This window comes from Eumetopias jubatus, unplaced genomic scaffold (genome assembly GCF_037043125.1).
Source record: "Eumetopias jubatus isolate StellerSeaLion01/CBP00866 unplaced genomic scaffold, mEumJub1_p1.0 scaffold_11, whole genome shotgun sequence".
Classification (NCBI taxonomy): Eukaryota; Metazoa; Chordata; class Mammalia; order Carnivora; family Otariidae; genus Eumetopias; species Eumetopias jubatus.
The window spans coordinates 91,435,032-91,448,252 of NW_028274817.1; the positions used below are offsets into that span (position 1 = coordinate 91,435,032).

At 36.6% G+C, this 13,221-nt stretch overlaps 1 protein-coding gene across 5 annotated transcripts in view; it reads right to left on the reverse strand.

Annotated features, from left to right (window-relative positions):
• Positions 1 to 13,221, reverse strand: part of USP9X (ubiquitin specific peptidase 9 X-linked) — a 156,911-nt gene that overhangs the window by 50,562 nt on the left and 93,128 nt on the right. For all 5 annotated transcript variants that reach the window (XM_028113337.2, XM_028113338.2, XM_028113336.2 and 2 more), the window contains exons 15-21: positions 12,614 to 12,701; positions 9,492 to 9,834; positions 8,029 to 8,124; positions 7,168 to 7,379; positions 5,770 to 6,010; positions 5,092 to 5,241; positions 3,727 to 3,847 (exon numbers count right to left, since the gene is read on the reverse strand). In XM_028113337.2, the coding sequence (XP_027969138.1) occupies positions 3,727 to 3,847; positions 5,092 to 5,241; positions 5,770 to 6,010; positions 7,168 to 7,379; positions 8,029 to 8,124; positions 9,492 to 9,834; positions 12,614 to 12,701 (1,251 nt within the window). The remainder of the gene's footprint in view (positions 1 to 3,726; positions 3,848 to 5,091; positions 5,242 to 5,769; positions 6,011 to 7,167; positions 7,380 to 8,028; positions 8,125 to 9,491; positions 9,835 to 12,613; positions 12,702 to 13,221) is intronic.

Genomic DNA, 13,221 nt, shown 5'->3' on the forward strand with positions numbered 1-13,221 from the left:
AGACCTAACAAGAGTGGCTGAAGTCTGCATAAGAAGCAAGTCACCCCCCCCACCCCGCACCAACAATAAATCAATGAAGTTGGGAAGATTTCCCACTAATTTATAGATACAAATATCAAACTGAGAAAGACGAAGAAGCTGTAGTAGTACCAGTATGAACCCATGTTTGTTTTTTCTAACAGAGACAGATACAGAAATTGATATAGATGTGTATTACTTCCTCAGTTTAATGAAAAGGCCTGGAAACAAGACACCCCAGTACTAGTAAGTTTCTGGTTTCTAAATAACCTCTCACTGAAAGGAGTAATGGCTGATTCTAGGGCTAGGATAAAAGTACTAGATGAGCTTTAAACATCTTGTGCCATATAACACATCACAAATAGGGTTGCCAACCAGTAAATGTAGAATGATCAAGTTAAATAAAATCACCATTTTGCAACCATTACAGAAAAAATGGATTCAAGCAATAATCACAACGAATGGTAAAATCAGTAAGTAAAAGTTTGATGAGGAAAGAGTTACAGGGTCTCAAAACGTCTCTCCAAAAAAGGAAAAGTAACTTTGCAGAGGAGAAATCTGGCAGACATCAATTATGTGATCCGGGATAGTATCACCAATGAAGGACAAACTGACATGTGCCTCCTGGTATAATGCTCTGAGAAAGAGCATCACATAAGTGGTATTCTGGAAAAAAAAAAAAAAGTACAACCTGTATATAACATCAGGAAACAGACAAAAGCTAAGGAGACACATTTAACACCACAACTGATCTGTGCACTTTTCAAAACCATCAGAGTCATAAAAGTCAAAGACTGAGGAACCGTTCCAGATTAAAGATACCACATGAATCATGCAATGTAAAGAAGGTGAATTGGACTCTCAACAAGAAAACAGTTTTAAGGTTCATTATGGAGATAATTAGTAAATGTAAGTTCTATAAATTAATTTATCAGTGCTGTACTTTTTCTTTTGAAAGATTTTATTTGACAGAGACACAGCAAGAGAGGAACACAAGCAGGGGGAGTGGGACATGGAGAAGCAGACTTCCCGCTGAGCAGGGAGCCTGATGTGGGGCTTGATCCCAGGACCCTGGGCTCATAACCTGAGCCGAAGGCAGACGCTTAAGGACTGAGCCACCCAGGCGCCCCAATGCTATATTTTCTAATTTTGATTAATACCGTGGTAATTTGAAGAGAATGTCCTTGTTCTTAGAAAGCAATAGGTATTTAGGGATAAAAAGACAGGGTATCTACAACTTGTTCTCCAAAGGTTAGGAAAAAAAAATCTTACCACAGAATCATGTAACAAATATAGCAAAACGTTAAGTAAGAACTATTGAATCTGGGGAAGGGTAAATGAGATCGTACTGTTCTTTGTTAAGTTTGAAATTATTTAATAAGAAAGTAAGTTTTTATTTTTTAAAAAAAGATTTTACTTACTTATTTTGAAGGGGGGAGGAAAGCACAAGCAGGGGGAGCAACAGGCAGAGGGAGCAGCAGATTCTCCATTGAGCAGGGAGCCCAATGCGGGCTTTGATCTGATCCCAGGACCCCAGGATCACGACCTGAGCTGGAGGAGATGCCTAACCGACTGAGCCACCCAGGCGTCCCGAAAATAAGCATGTATGTATGTATGTATGTATTTTAAGATTTTATTTATTTATTTGACAGAAAGAGACACAGCAAGAGAGGGAACACAGCACAGGGAGTGGGAGAGGGAGAAGCAGGCTTCCCGCCAAGCAGGGAGCCTGATGTGGGGCTCGATCCCAGGACACTGGGATCATGACCTGAGCCGAAGGCAGACGCTTAACAATTGAGCCACCCAGGCGCCCCCAAAATACGTTTATAATAGGAAAAAAGGTACTCTCCAAAAACAAGAGACAAGCAGGAAACAAAAGAAAAGAAAGCACCTATCAGTATTAGACTTCAGGGAAGTAAGTACAGTCTACTAAGTTGTCACACATGTTTCTAAAACCCCAATTAGCTCATATTCAAAAGGCAAATAAAAGGGTGTAAGTATAATGTGGAAGGTGCCAGTATAACAGAAGAAGTGCAACTTTCAAAAACAACAAAAACCAAAACCAACCAACCAAAAATCCTGTGGCCTGGCAGCTGTACAGGAAGAAGCCCTTTTAACTTCTTAGGAAAAATGAAAAGTGAGCACCTGCACGCAGACAGAGCTTATCCTGAGAGGTGCACTCCCAGCCTTTCAGGACTCTGGGTGTTTGTTCTGGGCCCACTTTAATTGCAGCCCATCTGTCTCGGAGCTCCATGTCCCCGTGTTATCTCAGCATTACCAAGTCAGCACTTTCTATTGGTCTCATGTCTTTTTATTATCTGCTAAGGCAGCCTTCAACCACGTTCAACTACCTGGTGGGCTGTTCAAGTTCTCTCTGAAGATCCAAATTATTTATTTTTTTAAAGATTTATTTATTTGAGAGAGAATGAGAGATAGAGAGCACGAGAGAGAAGAGGGTCAGAGGGAGAAGCAGACTCCCTGCTGAGCAGAGAGCCCGATGTGGGACTCGATCCCGGGACTCCAGGATCATGACCTGAGCCGAAGGCAGTCGCTTAACCAACTGAGCCACCCAGGCGCCCGATCCAAATTATTTTTATTAGTGCTGTTTAAACTGTATGTGAAAGGGCTCCTAGTCTAGGGTATTATAGCCCAAGCAGGGTAAGGAGGACATCCTTGTGGCGGGGGGGGGGGGGGGGAGAAAAAATTTCAAGAAAGGCCCAAGACACAGAACCTGAGAATAGGGACCCCCTGCCATGGAAAAGGTGAAGAAAGAAGTCCCACAACAGTAGCTGTATAGAAGGCAAAGAGCAACAGATGAGAGGCGGAAAGGCTCCAGAAAACAGTGAAACCTGACAGATCATATAATGCAAATAACAATGGGAAATTATTTTGAGAAGTTATTGGAAGATCTATGGGATGAATTAGTGATAGGTGTACAGAAAATGAAGAAAACGAAAAGGTGGTATTAAATCCAGTAAAAAAAGTTGTCAGTAATCCAGGCAAACTACTTTTCAGACTCTTGAAATGTAAATTTACATTTTAGCATCAATTTTAGATTACGAATTTAAGCAAAAATGGGGAGAATGTGAGAATAAGACTTAAGTTTTCATCTCTACGATAGAAACTCAGTAGGTATCTAAAACTGACAAAGACACAGTTGTATGAGTTTATTATTTACAGATATGTTATACATATACAAGAAAAAAGCTGCACGTTAGTGTTTGTTTCTAAGGAATAAAAAAAGAAACAGTGCGACAGATGACACATGGCCCATAATACGGTGCAGAGGTCAGATAAATATTTAAGGTTTTGCAGACCATAGGGTGGTCAGCCACAACCACTGAGCTCTCCTGTTTTAAAAACAAAAGTAGCCACAGTTAGTAAATGTAAATGAATGAGCATGGCCACACGGTAATAAGTTTGTTTAGGACATGAAAATATAAGTTTCATGTAATTTTCATGAACCACAAAATATTATTCTCTTGATATCCCTCTTCCCCCAATTTAAGAATGTAAAAACCATCCTTGGCTCCTGGACTGTACAAAATCAGGCAGTGGGCTGAATGTGGCCTGTGCTCTGTAGTTTGCCAACTCCTGATGTGGTCTATATAACAAAGGATATTCCATCTAGATAGATAATTTGTTAATATACCCTGTTATTGTCCAGCGTATATTTTATGAGCATTATACACATAAAAAAATTCTTACCTGGTGGCATAAGTTTCATAAGTACTCTTGCTCCATCTCTAAGAGGAGGCATATTTAGGCTGCTACCTAAGTCTGCAACTTGCCAAAGGAAAGAGATGTATCTGGGATGCAGTGACATTATCTAGAATACAAAATATACAAACCACTTACCTATAAATTACACGCCCCCCCAAAAAAAACAGCCAAATAAGTAATTTCCACACTTTTGTGTCATTTCTACTCTAAAATGGCCTGTCTTAACCATCATTCCACCTGTAGAAATCCTTCATGATGTAGACTGAATATATTATCCAAGCTATCTCCAATAATTTCTGTGTGACAGCTCTTTTATTATTTTGTTAAATTATTTCTCTCATACGTACAAGTTAGACTCCATATATGCCAAAAGCTGTCATGCCTGCAAATAGTTAAATTCCTAATCCAATGTTGTAAGGAGCCAATTCTTCTGACACTGGAGTGGCTGGTTATTATCGCAGCCATTAAAATTCCTTTGGGGAGGGGTGGAAGGAGAGGGTAAAGGAAGGAGGAATAACTGTTTCTTTAGATACTAGATATGTTAAGGAAAACTTGAGAAAGATTGCAGACATTTTCCTACAGAAACAGTTGTGAAGAAAGGATTCATTTCTGTGGTACGAATATAAGATACAGTGATATTTTTCTAAGTTTATATATTTTAAGAGTTTTAATTCAGCTGTATAATAGATTAATTTTATGAAACCTAAAAATACTGTATCTAAAGGGAAATGTTTTAAATTTCAACCAAGTTACAAATCACCTTTCAGATCTAATCTGAAGTTGATGGTTAAGTATACAGTTAATTGATATTTTGCCACATTAAATTGTACACTTCTCAAGAAAAAAGAACTAGTCTATATACAGCTGGCCCTTCAACAACACGGGTTTGAACTGCACAGGTTCACTTACACACATATTTTTTCCCACAAGCACAAGACAGTACTATAAATGTATTTTTCCTTCCTTATGATTTTAACATTTTCTTTTCTGTAGCTTTATTATAAAAATAAATACAGTATATTATACATACAATATATAATACAGTAAAAATACATAAGTATACACACAACATACAAAATATGTGTTCATCAACTGGTTATGTTATTAGTAAGGCATTTGGTTAACACTAGGCTATGAGTAGTTAAGTTTTGGGGAGTTAAAAGATATACATGGAAAAAAAATAAAAAAAAATAAAAGATATACATGAATTTTCTACCTCACCCCCGGGGTGGGGTGGGGGGAGGATAAGGGAGGGGCAGGTGGTCAATATGAGGTCAAACTGTATTTCTTTATTCTCAAACTGTATTTCTATAATGCCCTGCATATAGTAGCTCAAAACCATCTACTCACCACCCCAGGTAAACAGCTTTCCACTTCTGGATTGGGACCATCACTGTAATGATTACCATGGTTTCCAGGAGACCCAGTTGAGGAATCAGAAGAACTATCAGGGCTTGAAGGCATATTGGAACTTATTTGTGTAAGTTTGGCTGTAATTAGCTGAAAATAACATACAAAGTTAGTATCGAAGTCAAGGAAAAATATGCAAAACAGAAGTTAGTAACATACCAACAAACAAAAAAACTATAGGCAATACTTCTAGAAATACAATTAGTAGGTGCTGCCTAACAACCAAAGAGTTTTATTTTTACAAAACTTCTACTATATTTTAAGTACCATAATGCCAGTCTTATTGTTATAATCCATATACCTAATAAAGAGCCTCACACATAACAGATGCTCAATTAATATTTACTAAATAAATTGTTAACTAGTCAAATGAAAAATAGGTTTGACTTTCTTCCTTTTTTTTTTAAAGAACATTTTATTTATTTGACAGAGACAGAGAGAGAGCACAAGCAGGGAGAGGGAGAAGCAGACTTCCCGTTAAGCAGGGAGCTGATGTGGGGCTCGATCCCAGGACCCTGAGATCATGACCTGAGCCGAAGGCAGATGCTTAACCAGCTAAGCCAGCCAGGTGCCCCAGGTTTGACCTTCTTGTAAAGTTTGGTAATTACAGATACTTACTGATTTATCTTTTAAGTTTAATTGTCCAATCAACTTTCTGTCGTCTGCAGGATCTATCAGTTCACCGCCCACAAAGAGCTCGATTTTTGTATGAGCTACATTGGCTTTAATACGATTGAGAATATATCGTCTTACTGAACCGATCGTATCATTTGTATGAGACCATACGTCCAAGTCATCAACTTGTCTGCCCTGGTTTGGAAATCGAACTATAAAAGAGAGGTGTTTACCACGGAAAGCTCTGAGGAAGGGGAGGGGGGGAGAAAAAAAATCCTAGTTAGAATTTCGTATCTTCTTGTAAAGAAAATAAACATAGGAATTTAATATTGAATATTTTCTTATTAAACAAGAGAAAGTGAGTTAAGGATACTTATTATTTTTAGGATCTTGAAAATAAAAACTTATTGTCTTTTAATTTCAAATATTTTAAGTGATCTTGAAAATACAACAATCATTTCCCACTGTTATTCTTGTACCTATGCTTGCAGAAAATGAGATGACTAGTTATAAGAAATTAATCAGAGACCTGAGTTAACACTTATTTTAATGCCATAAAAGTGCAACTCACTAAGACTATTTTTAAAAGTGAAAGATAAACTTTAGCTTGAGAATATTAACAAAAATGCAAAGATGTGAATTTTTTCTGAAAAATTGTTAATATCAAACTTCACACCCCAAATAATATTTGTTAATATCTTTTTTAAAATTTTATTTATTTGAGAGGAGAGAGAGCGCAAGTGAGCGAGAGAGCAAGAGTGGGGGATGGGGAGAGAGCCAAAGGGAGAAGCAGACTCCCTGCTGAGCAGGGAGCCCAAAACGGGGCTCGACCTCAGGACCCTGAGATCATGACCTGAGCCAAAGGCAGATGCTTAACTCACTGAGCCACCCAGGCGCCCCTGATAACATCTTCTCATAGGTAATAAGATACAACAACTAAAAATTATATTCAAGAAGCAACTTTATATAATTTCATGGTTAGCAATGAGAACTCTTCTAAAATAAATACTGATAGCATTCATTCTATAAACATCTCTAAATTATAAATACTATTTGAATTACTCAATGGTGAGACGAACTTAACAGAAATGTTAGTAGGCCTTTTGGAAGTATTTCTTGCTATATCAGCTACCTGTCAAAAGCAACTTTTAAGAGTTTTCCAATTATTCTCCAATCTTACTATGCAATTAACTGTATAAATGAATGGCATCAAAATAAACTTATTATCATCCTTGGCAACTTAACAGGTACTAAAATCATGGCCAAAAAAAAAAAAGGAATACAAAGAGAAAACTAGACTTAATGCCCTACCAAAACAACAACAAACAAAAACTAGATCCTGGGAAAAAAAGGTCTAGGAAAACACCAATTAATTAATTAGCAGATCAGTTATTCACAAACCTTGACATAGGTAGAATTGTTCTTTCCTCGTGATAATCACTGTCACATTCATTTATGTACTCTCTTAACACAGTTAATACTCGAACCATTCGAACAGCTTCCTGCCTTGCACAATTAATACTGTCTTTGTCACCATCCAAAACACACAACGTGTCATAAGAGGCTTTCAAACGATCAAAGCAAGACTGAATGAAGTCTTCATGGATTACCACCTACAAATAATGGGCCAAATAAAGACAGTCCAAGATGCTTTAAAATGTAAAAAAAAAAAAAAAACAAATACACTTAAAAACATTAATTCAATTAAAGATGGCAACAACTAATTAAAGATAGCTCTCAATTATTTAACCAAAATCTACACTGACAATAAAACATACTATGTTTTGTCAAAGGAAGCTAGAGTTATGTACCTTAAGAAGTATGAACTCGATATTAAAAAAATGAACTTCGGAGTATGTGGTAGAATCAAAAGAAATTCAGTTAAAATCTCATGCCATAATTATATTCAAAATAATCACTTCATGTAATTATCAAGACAAGATTCATTTAGATAACATTTTATATAATGGAAAGAGAGACCAAATATATTAGATAAATACTATTTTTAAAGCAGGATCCACACTCAACAGGGAGCAATGTAGGGCTTGAACTCATGACCCTGAGGTCAAGACCTGACCTGAGATCAAAAGTCGGACACTCAACTGACTGAGCCACCCAGACATCCCTTTTAGGTGTATTTTTAATGGGAGTTGAAACAAAACAATTTAGTTAATTCAGAACCGAAGAAAAAATTCTTATCAGCGAAGAGTTCTTTAATCAGAATTCTAATTTATCGAAGTTTTAGTGGATGTCAATCCTTACCTGATTGACCTGCAGCCTCGGACCAAGGTTTGTATATATCTCTTTAAGGAGATCTATAGCTCTGCTGGCAATATCGTCATTACTTTGAATCACGACCTAGGTTCAAAAGATTCAAGTATAAACAACTTTCATGAGTATTTTAGCTGGACATTTCAATTCAAACCATATCCTCTGTTATTTTCAACACATTACTCAATAATAATTCGAGGGTATATTTACTTGATATTCAAGTAAATCAAGTAAAATTAAGTGGAAAAAAACAGACCGAAAAACAGTAATAAAATGCAAAACTCAACTGTTTGAATAAAGCAATCTAAGAATGGAAGGCACATATTACTAAGAACAAAATATGCTTTGACCAGTATTAACCCCACAAATTAACACCTTGGTAACCAAGTTGTAAGACACTGAAGGAGGAATTCAAGTTACTTAAAAAGAAACAAAATATAAATGAAATACTGTTTAGCACAAAGAGCTACACTATGTTCCCCTCCATTTCTATAGATCTTCATCACTCATCTAATTATACTGGTGGTCTTCAAACTATGTGCAGAACTCTAGGGGGTTGAAGAAGTGTTTTAAGGCTGACCCCTATGTAGGCTTGGGAAGGGGGAAGGCTGGGAAGTACAGGGAGAATGAGCAGAAAAAACAAAAACCCAAAGAAAAAAAAACAAAACAATAGGATCTCTCTTCTCCAACTAGTTTTACATTTTGGAGTACTGTATAAATTTTTATTTTTAAAAAGGGTTCTGGCTGTTTGAATAATCGAATGACACAGTAAACAGTCCATGGTTTGCAGAAAAATATATCCAAAAAACAATATAAACTGCTGTGAACAGGTCAGATTTTTAAAGGTAGAATTAATACATTAATACTGTATTGCCACAACATGGAAAGACCTTGAGGGCATTATGCTAAGTAAAACAAATTTAGGGAAAGACAAATACTGTATGATTTCATTTGTATGTAGTATCTAAAAACAAAAAACTGATCTCAAAGAACATATATATATATATAAATACTAAAAAGGTGGAAAAATTTAACAGATGGTAATATTTTACTCCCTCAGGTGTTTAAAAACATGCTAAGTTAAAACACTGCCATTAAAGTATACATTTGCAGTCCATTCTAAATAGTCTTTTCCTCTGTCCTGTTTTAGGAAGAACAGTAACTTCCATGGGGAGGCATGAAAAATCTGTATGGTCAGTGTATTTCTAAACACATCTGGAAGGACAGATTCTAAGCCAAGACGAAAGGATCATCAGTGACGGGAGCGGGGGAAGGGAGAGAAGAAAAAAAACCTAATGACAAATGACCCAATAAGATAAAGATGAACTATCACTACCTTCTGGGACAAGCATCAGAGCAGCATACACATATAATTTATATGCAAAATTGTAGCCCTTTGCTATTTGAAAAATTTCATCAGAAAGAACGTCTATAAGTTCCTACTTTTCACTTACCCTCCAAAGGTAGTCTAATCCTATTAACTCCAAATCATCCATCATATATGCTCTCCTTTTTGCTACTAGTTTTCCTTCTCGACAATTCACAGCTTTGAAGAATCGCTCAAAACATTTCATTCCATTCTCAGTTAACAGGGAAGGATCAAGCTGAAGCACATTACTTTCAAAGAAGTCTTTATTAATATCAGGATCCAAGTCTGGTTCATCCCCCATCAACTTGGAATACCACTTAAAGCAGGCTTCACGATCACAAAGGTAAACTGCATTCTCTGCTAAGCATTTCCATATCTGTTTTGCCTGAGGAGCACATAGCCACAGTTGGCCATCCTTCAATAAAAATCTTGGAAAACATAAAAAATGAGCAATTAGATCTACATAATTTTTATCATGAAAGGCAACCAGTATATGTCATAATAATCCATCTATCACAATTATATTTTAACTACAGTTAGAAAGATGTCAGTTCTTATTTTTTACCAAACTTAATTTTATCTTGTAGTAAAAAAAAAAAAATTCTAGGTATTCATTCATTTAACAAGCACATATTGGATGCCTACAATGTGCCAGGAACTCGGCTAGGTGACTGGGCCTAAACTGAATAAAAGATTTGTTTCCTGAACTTAAACAGTTTGGTCTTTGAAACCAGCCATTGCAAAGCTATGTTTAATGGGTTGAGTTTTACCATTCTGCTTCTATGGCATCATTGGAAAATGAGGTAGTCTCCAAGTGACTTTTACAGATAACCATTTCAAAATTCCTTAAATTTTAATGCTTTCTGATGGTCAAATACGCATAACTCAGTACCTGGCTGCATTAAACAGAATAACCTATGTATTATTTAAACTTTTTCTGTCAATATTTAGCAGGATGCTTATCAATTATTCGGTGATGCTCTTTTTAGTTTTGTGAATGTTGGTTATTAAGACAAAGGTGAATTTCATTACAGCTACCGTCTCTTCTGTTAACTCTGTATTTCTTTTAAAATTCCTCCACCTACCCTGTCTGCCTGATCTGTCTGTGAATGACAGAAAAAGAGAACACCTCACTTTATTCTGAATTAGCACAGAATTTCTAGCTAACATAATGATGGCTCCACGCCCAGTTATGGAGTAAGGTGCAGGTATTTCATGTCAATGCGTTCCCTCATTACTTCAAGCATTTTGGGATCTCAATCCCAGGGTTTTTGTTATTTTATTTTGTTATTTATTTTTTTAAAGACACTTTTTAAAGATTTTATTTATTTGACAGAGACAGCGAGAGAGGGAACACAAGCAGAGGGAGTAGGAGAGGGAGAAGCAGGCTCCCCGCTGAGCAGGGAGCCCGATATGGGGCTCCATCCCAGGACCCTGGGATCATGACCTGAGCCAAAGGTTAACGACTGAGCCACACAGGCGCCCCGGTTTTTGTTATTTTAATAGAATTGCAGAGCTTCAGGAGGGTTTCTAGCACCTAGTCCTACCTAACCCTGCTACCTCTAATTTACAGATACAATATGAAATGTCCTCTGTGGTAACATACATTTGTTTTTCAAAGTTTGTTTTTGTTTTTAAATATAACAGCAAAAAATTCTTCAAGCAAAAGTTCCATTTGGAAGTCCAATGTATAAATTATAAGTGGGGCTGCCCTGATGTTGGGAGGAGGAAAGAAAGGAGCAATGGGAAATCAAATCTCTAATGCCTGTTCAGAAATCTTGGCGAAAGCTCCTTAGAAGCCTTAAGGCTCTAAGACAGACTTGCAAAAATCACTGTGTAATATAAAGAGCATAGACCTTAAAAGTCAGATAGATCTAGTTGAGCGGTGCAACTGGCGTCCATACTGGCTGCGAGATTTCAAAGAAGCTAGTTTAAGCCATGCTGATCTCCATTTGCTTTTTAATCAAATGGGGAGAATACCTGCCTTCTGCATGGCTATATTAAATATAAAGCATTTAACATAGGCCAAATAAAAAAGTAAAGTTAGGTTCTTTTCTCTTGAGTGTGTTGCTGTAGGTCATGTAGACACGTATAATAGAGAATGGAGTAAAATAGGTTCTGTGATTTCAAACTTGAAGATAATAGGACTCATAACCATTTTTCGGTTCTAGGAAACCTAAGAGATACAACATATACCGATCAATAACAGTCACTCACTATGGCAGTAATTTTCGATCTAGACAGGCAGGTCCTTCTATTCACGCGGTTGAAAATCAAAACACACACAGAAAAAAAACATTTCATTTTCAACAAATGTCAAATTTCTTAAAATCTGGTGGCTAGAGTTTTTCCTCAAGTTAAAATCCTATACCTATTTATATGTAAATGTGTCCCAGTAAATAGACACACAGTTCAATAAACAAGTCCATAATTAACTTAGCTCAGGAGAAAATATCCCAATATATCAAAATAATAAATGCAACAGATTTCCCAAAGCACTGAAAATCTAAACATTTGTCTTAGCACACTTAGGCACTGAATAGCACTTCTGCAGTATGTGGTTTCTGAATTCACAAGAAACCGCTCATCAAAAGTTCTTAACAATTTCAAATCTGTTAGGTGTATAGTCATTAAAGGCTAATTACCATTGAGGAAATTCAAATTGAGCCTTGGACTACATTTAGCTATGGCTCAAGGGGATAAACCTCTTTGCCTCATCCCCATCAGAATAATGTTATACACACATTCAGACCACCTTTGTCAGCCAATGCTAGGATAAACAAGGCAGCAGTGGATGCAAACCACTCTTTTGAGGTTTTGAGCTAGCAGCCCTTTGTCTCCATTTCCTTATTGTCTAGGATACCATTAAGGTGAGTATAGTTCTCCAGCTGGTTATATCAAAATACGCAAATTTCTTTAAAAATAAAATTTTTAGCGAAAACAAATACGAAAGACAAAAGTCTATATAAAATCTTAAAATGTGCTCTCTTCAAATACTTCAAAAAGTTAAAACTCAGCCAATAAAAGTGTTTAATCATAAACACTTAGGGAAATGTCCTTTGACTTTTAGGTAGTGATTTCCATGTGGGAAAGTAAAAGGTGGCAGGCGAAAAGGTCACCTAACAAAGACCTAACTCTATAGCAGCACATTAACTAAACATTCATTATCTGTCTTAAAGAGAACAACATTGATGGTTTAAAACAAACCTAAGGAAGTTAAGCCGTTCTTGGACTTCTTGAACATGACTATATCTACTTCCCAGCCTCACAGTTTGGGGGTCATAGTCTTCATGATCTGCAAATTAAGAAAAATCATGCATTATACACACATGGATATCCACAACACTGCTGACTTTAACCAAAAGAATTTAAGTTAAAGAGTCATTAATTCTTTATTAAAAGGCAACCTGAAGTTTACTATTAATTCATGGTTTCTACCAATCTCTTATTTTCCTTACAAAAATGTACTTTTACATAACCAAAAGAAAACAATCTGTTTAATGTGCTGTCATAAACAATTCTTCAGGGGCGCCTGGGTGGCTCAGTCGGTTTGGCGTCCTTCTTCGGCTCAGGTCATGATCCCAGGGTCCTGGGATAGAGCCCCACATTGGGATCCCTGCTCAGTGGGGAGCCTGCTTCTCCCTCTGCCTGCCCCTCCCCCCACTTGTGCTCGCTAAAAAAAAAAAAAAAAATTCATCACAGCACCTTTGCACCATCTTTATACATAACGAAGCAATTTCTGATTACAGCCTAAAACTGACCTGAGTGGTCTGTGAACATGAATTAACTACCAGGACAAAATTTTTTTCTTGGAT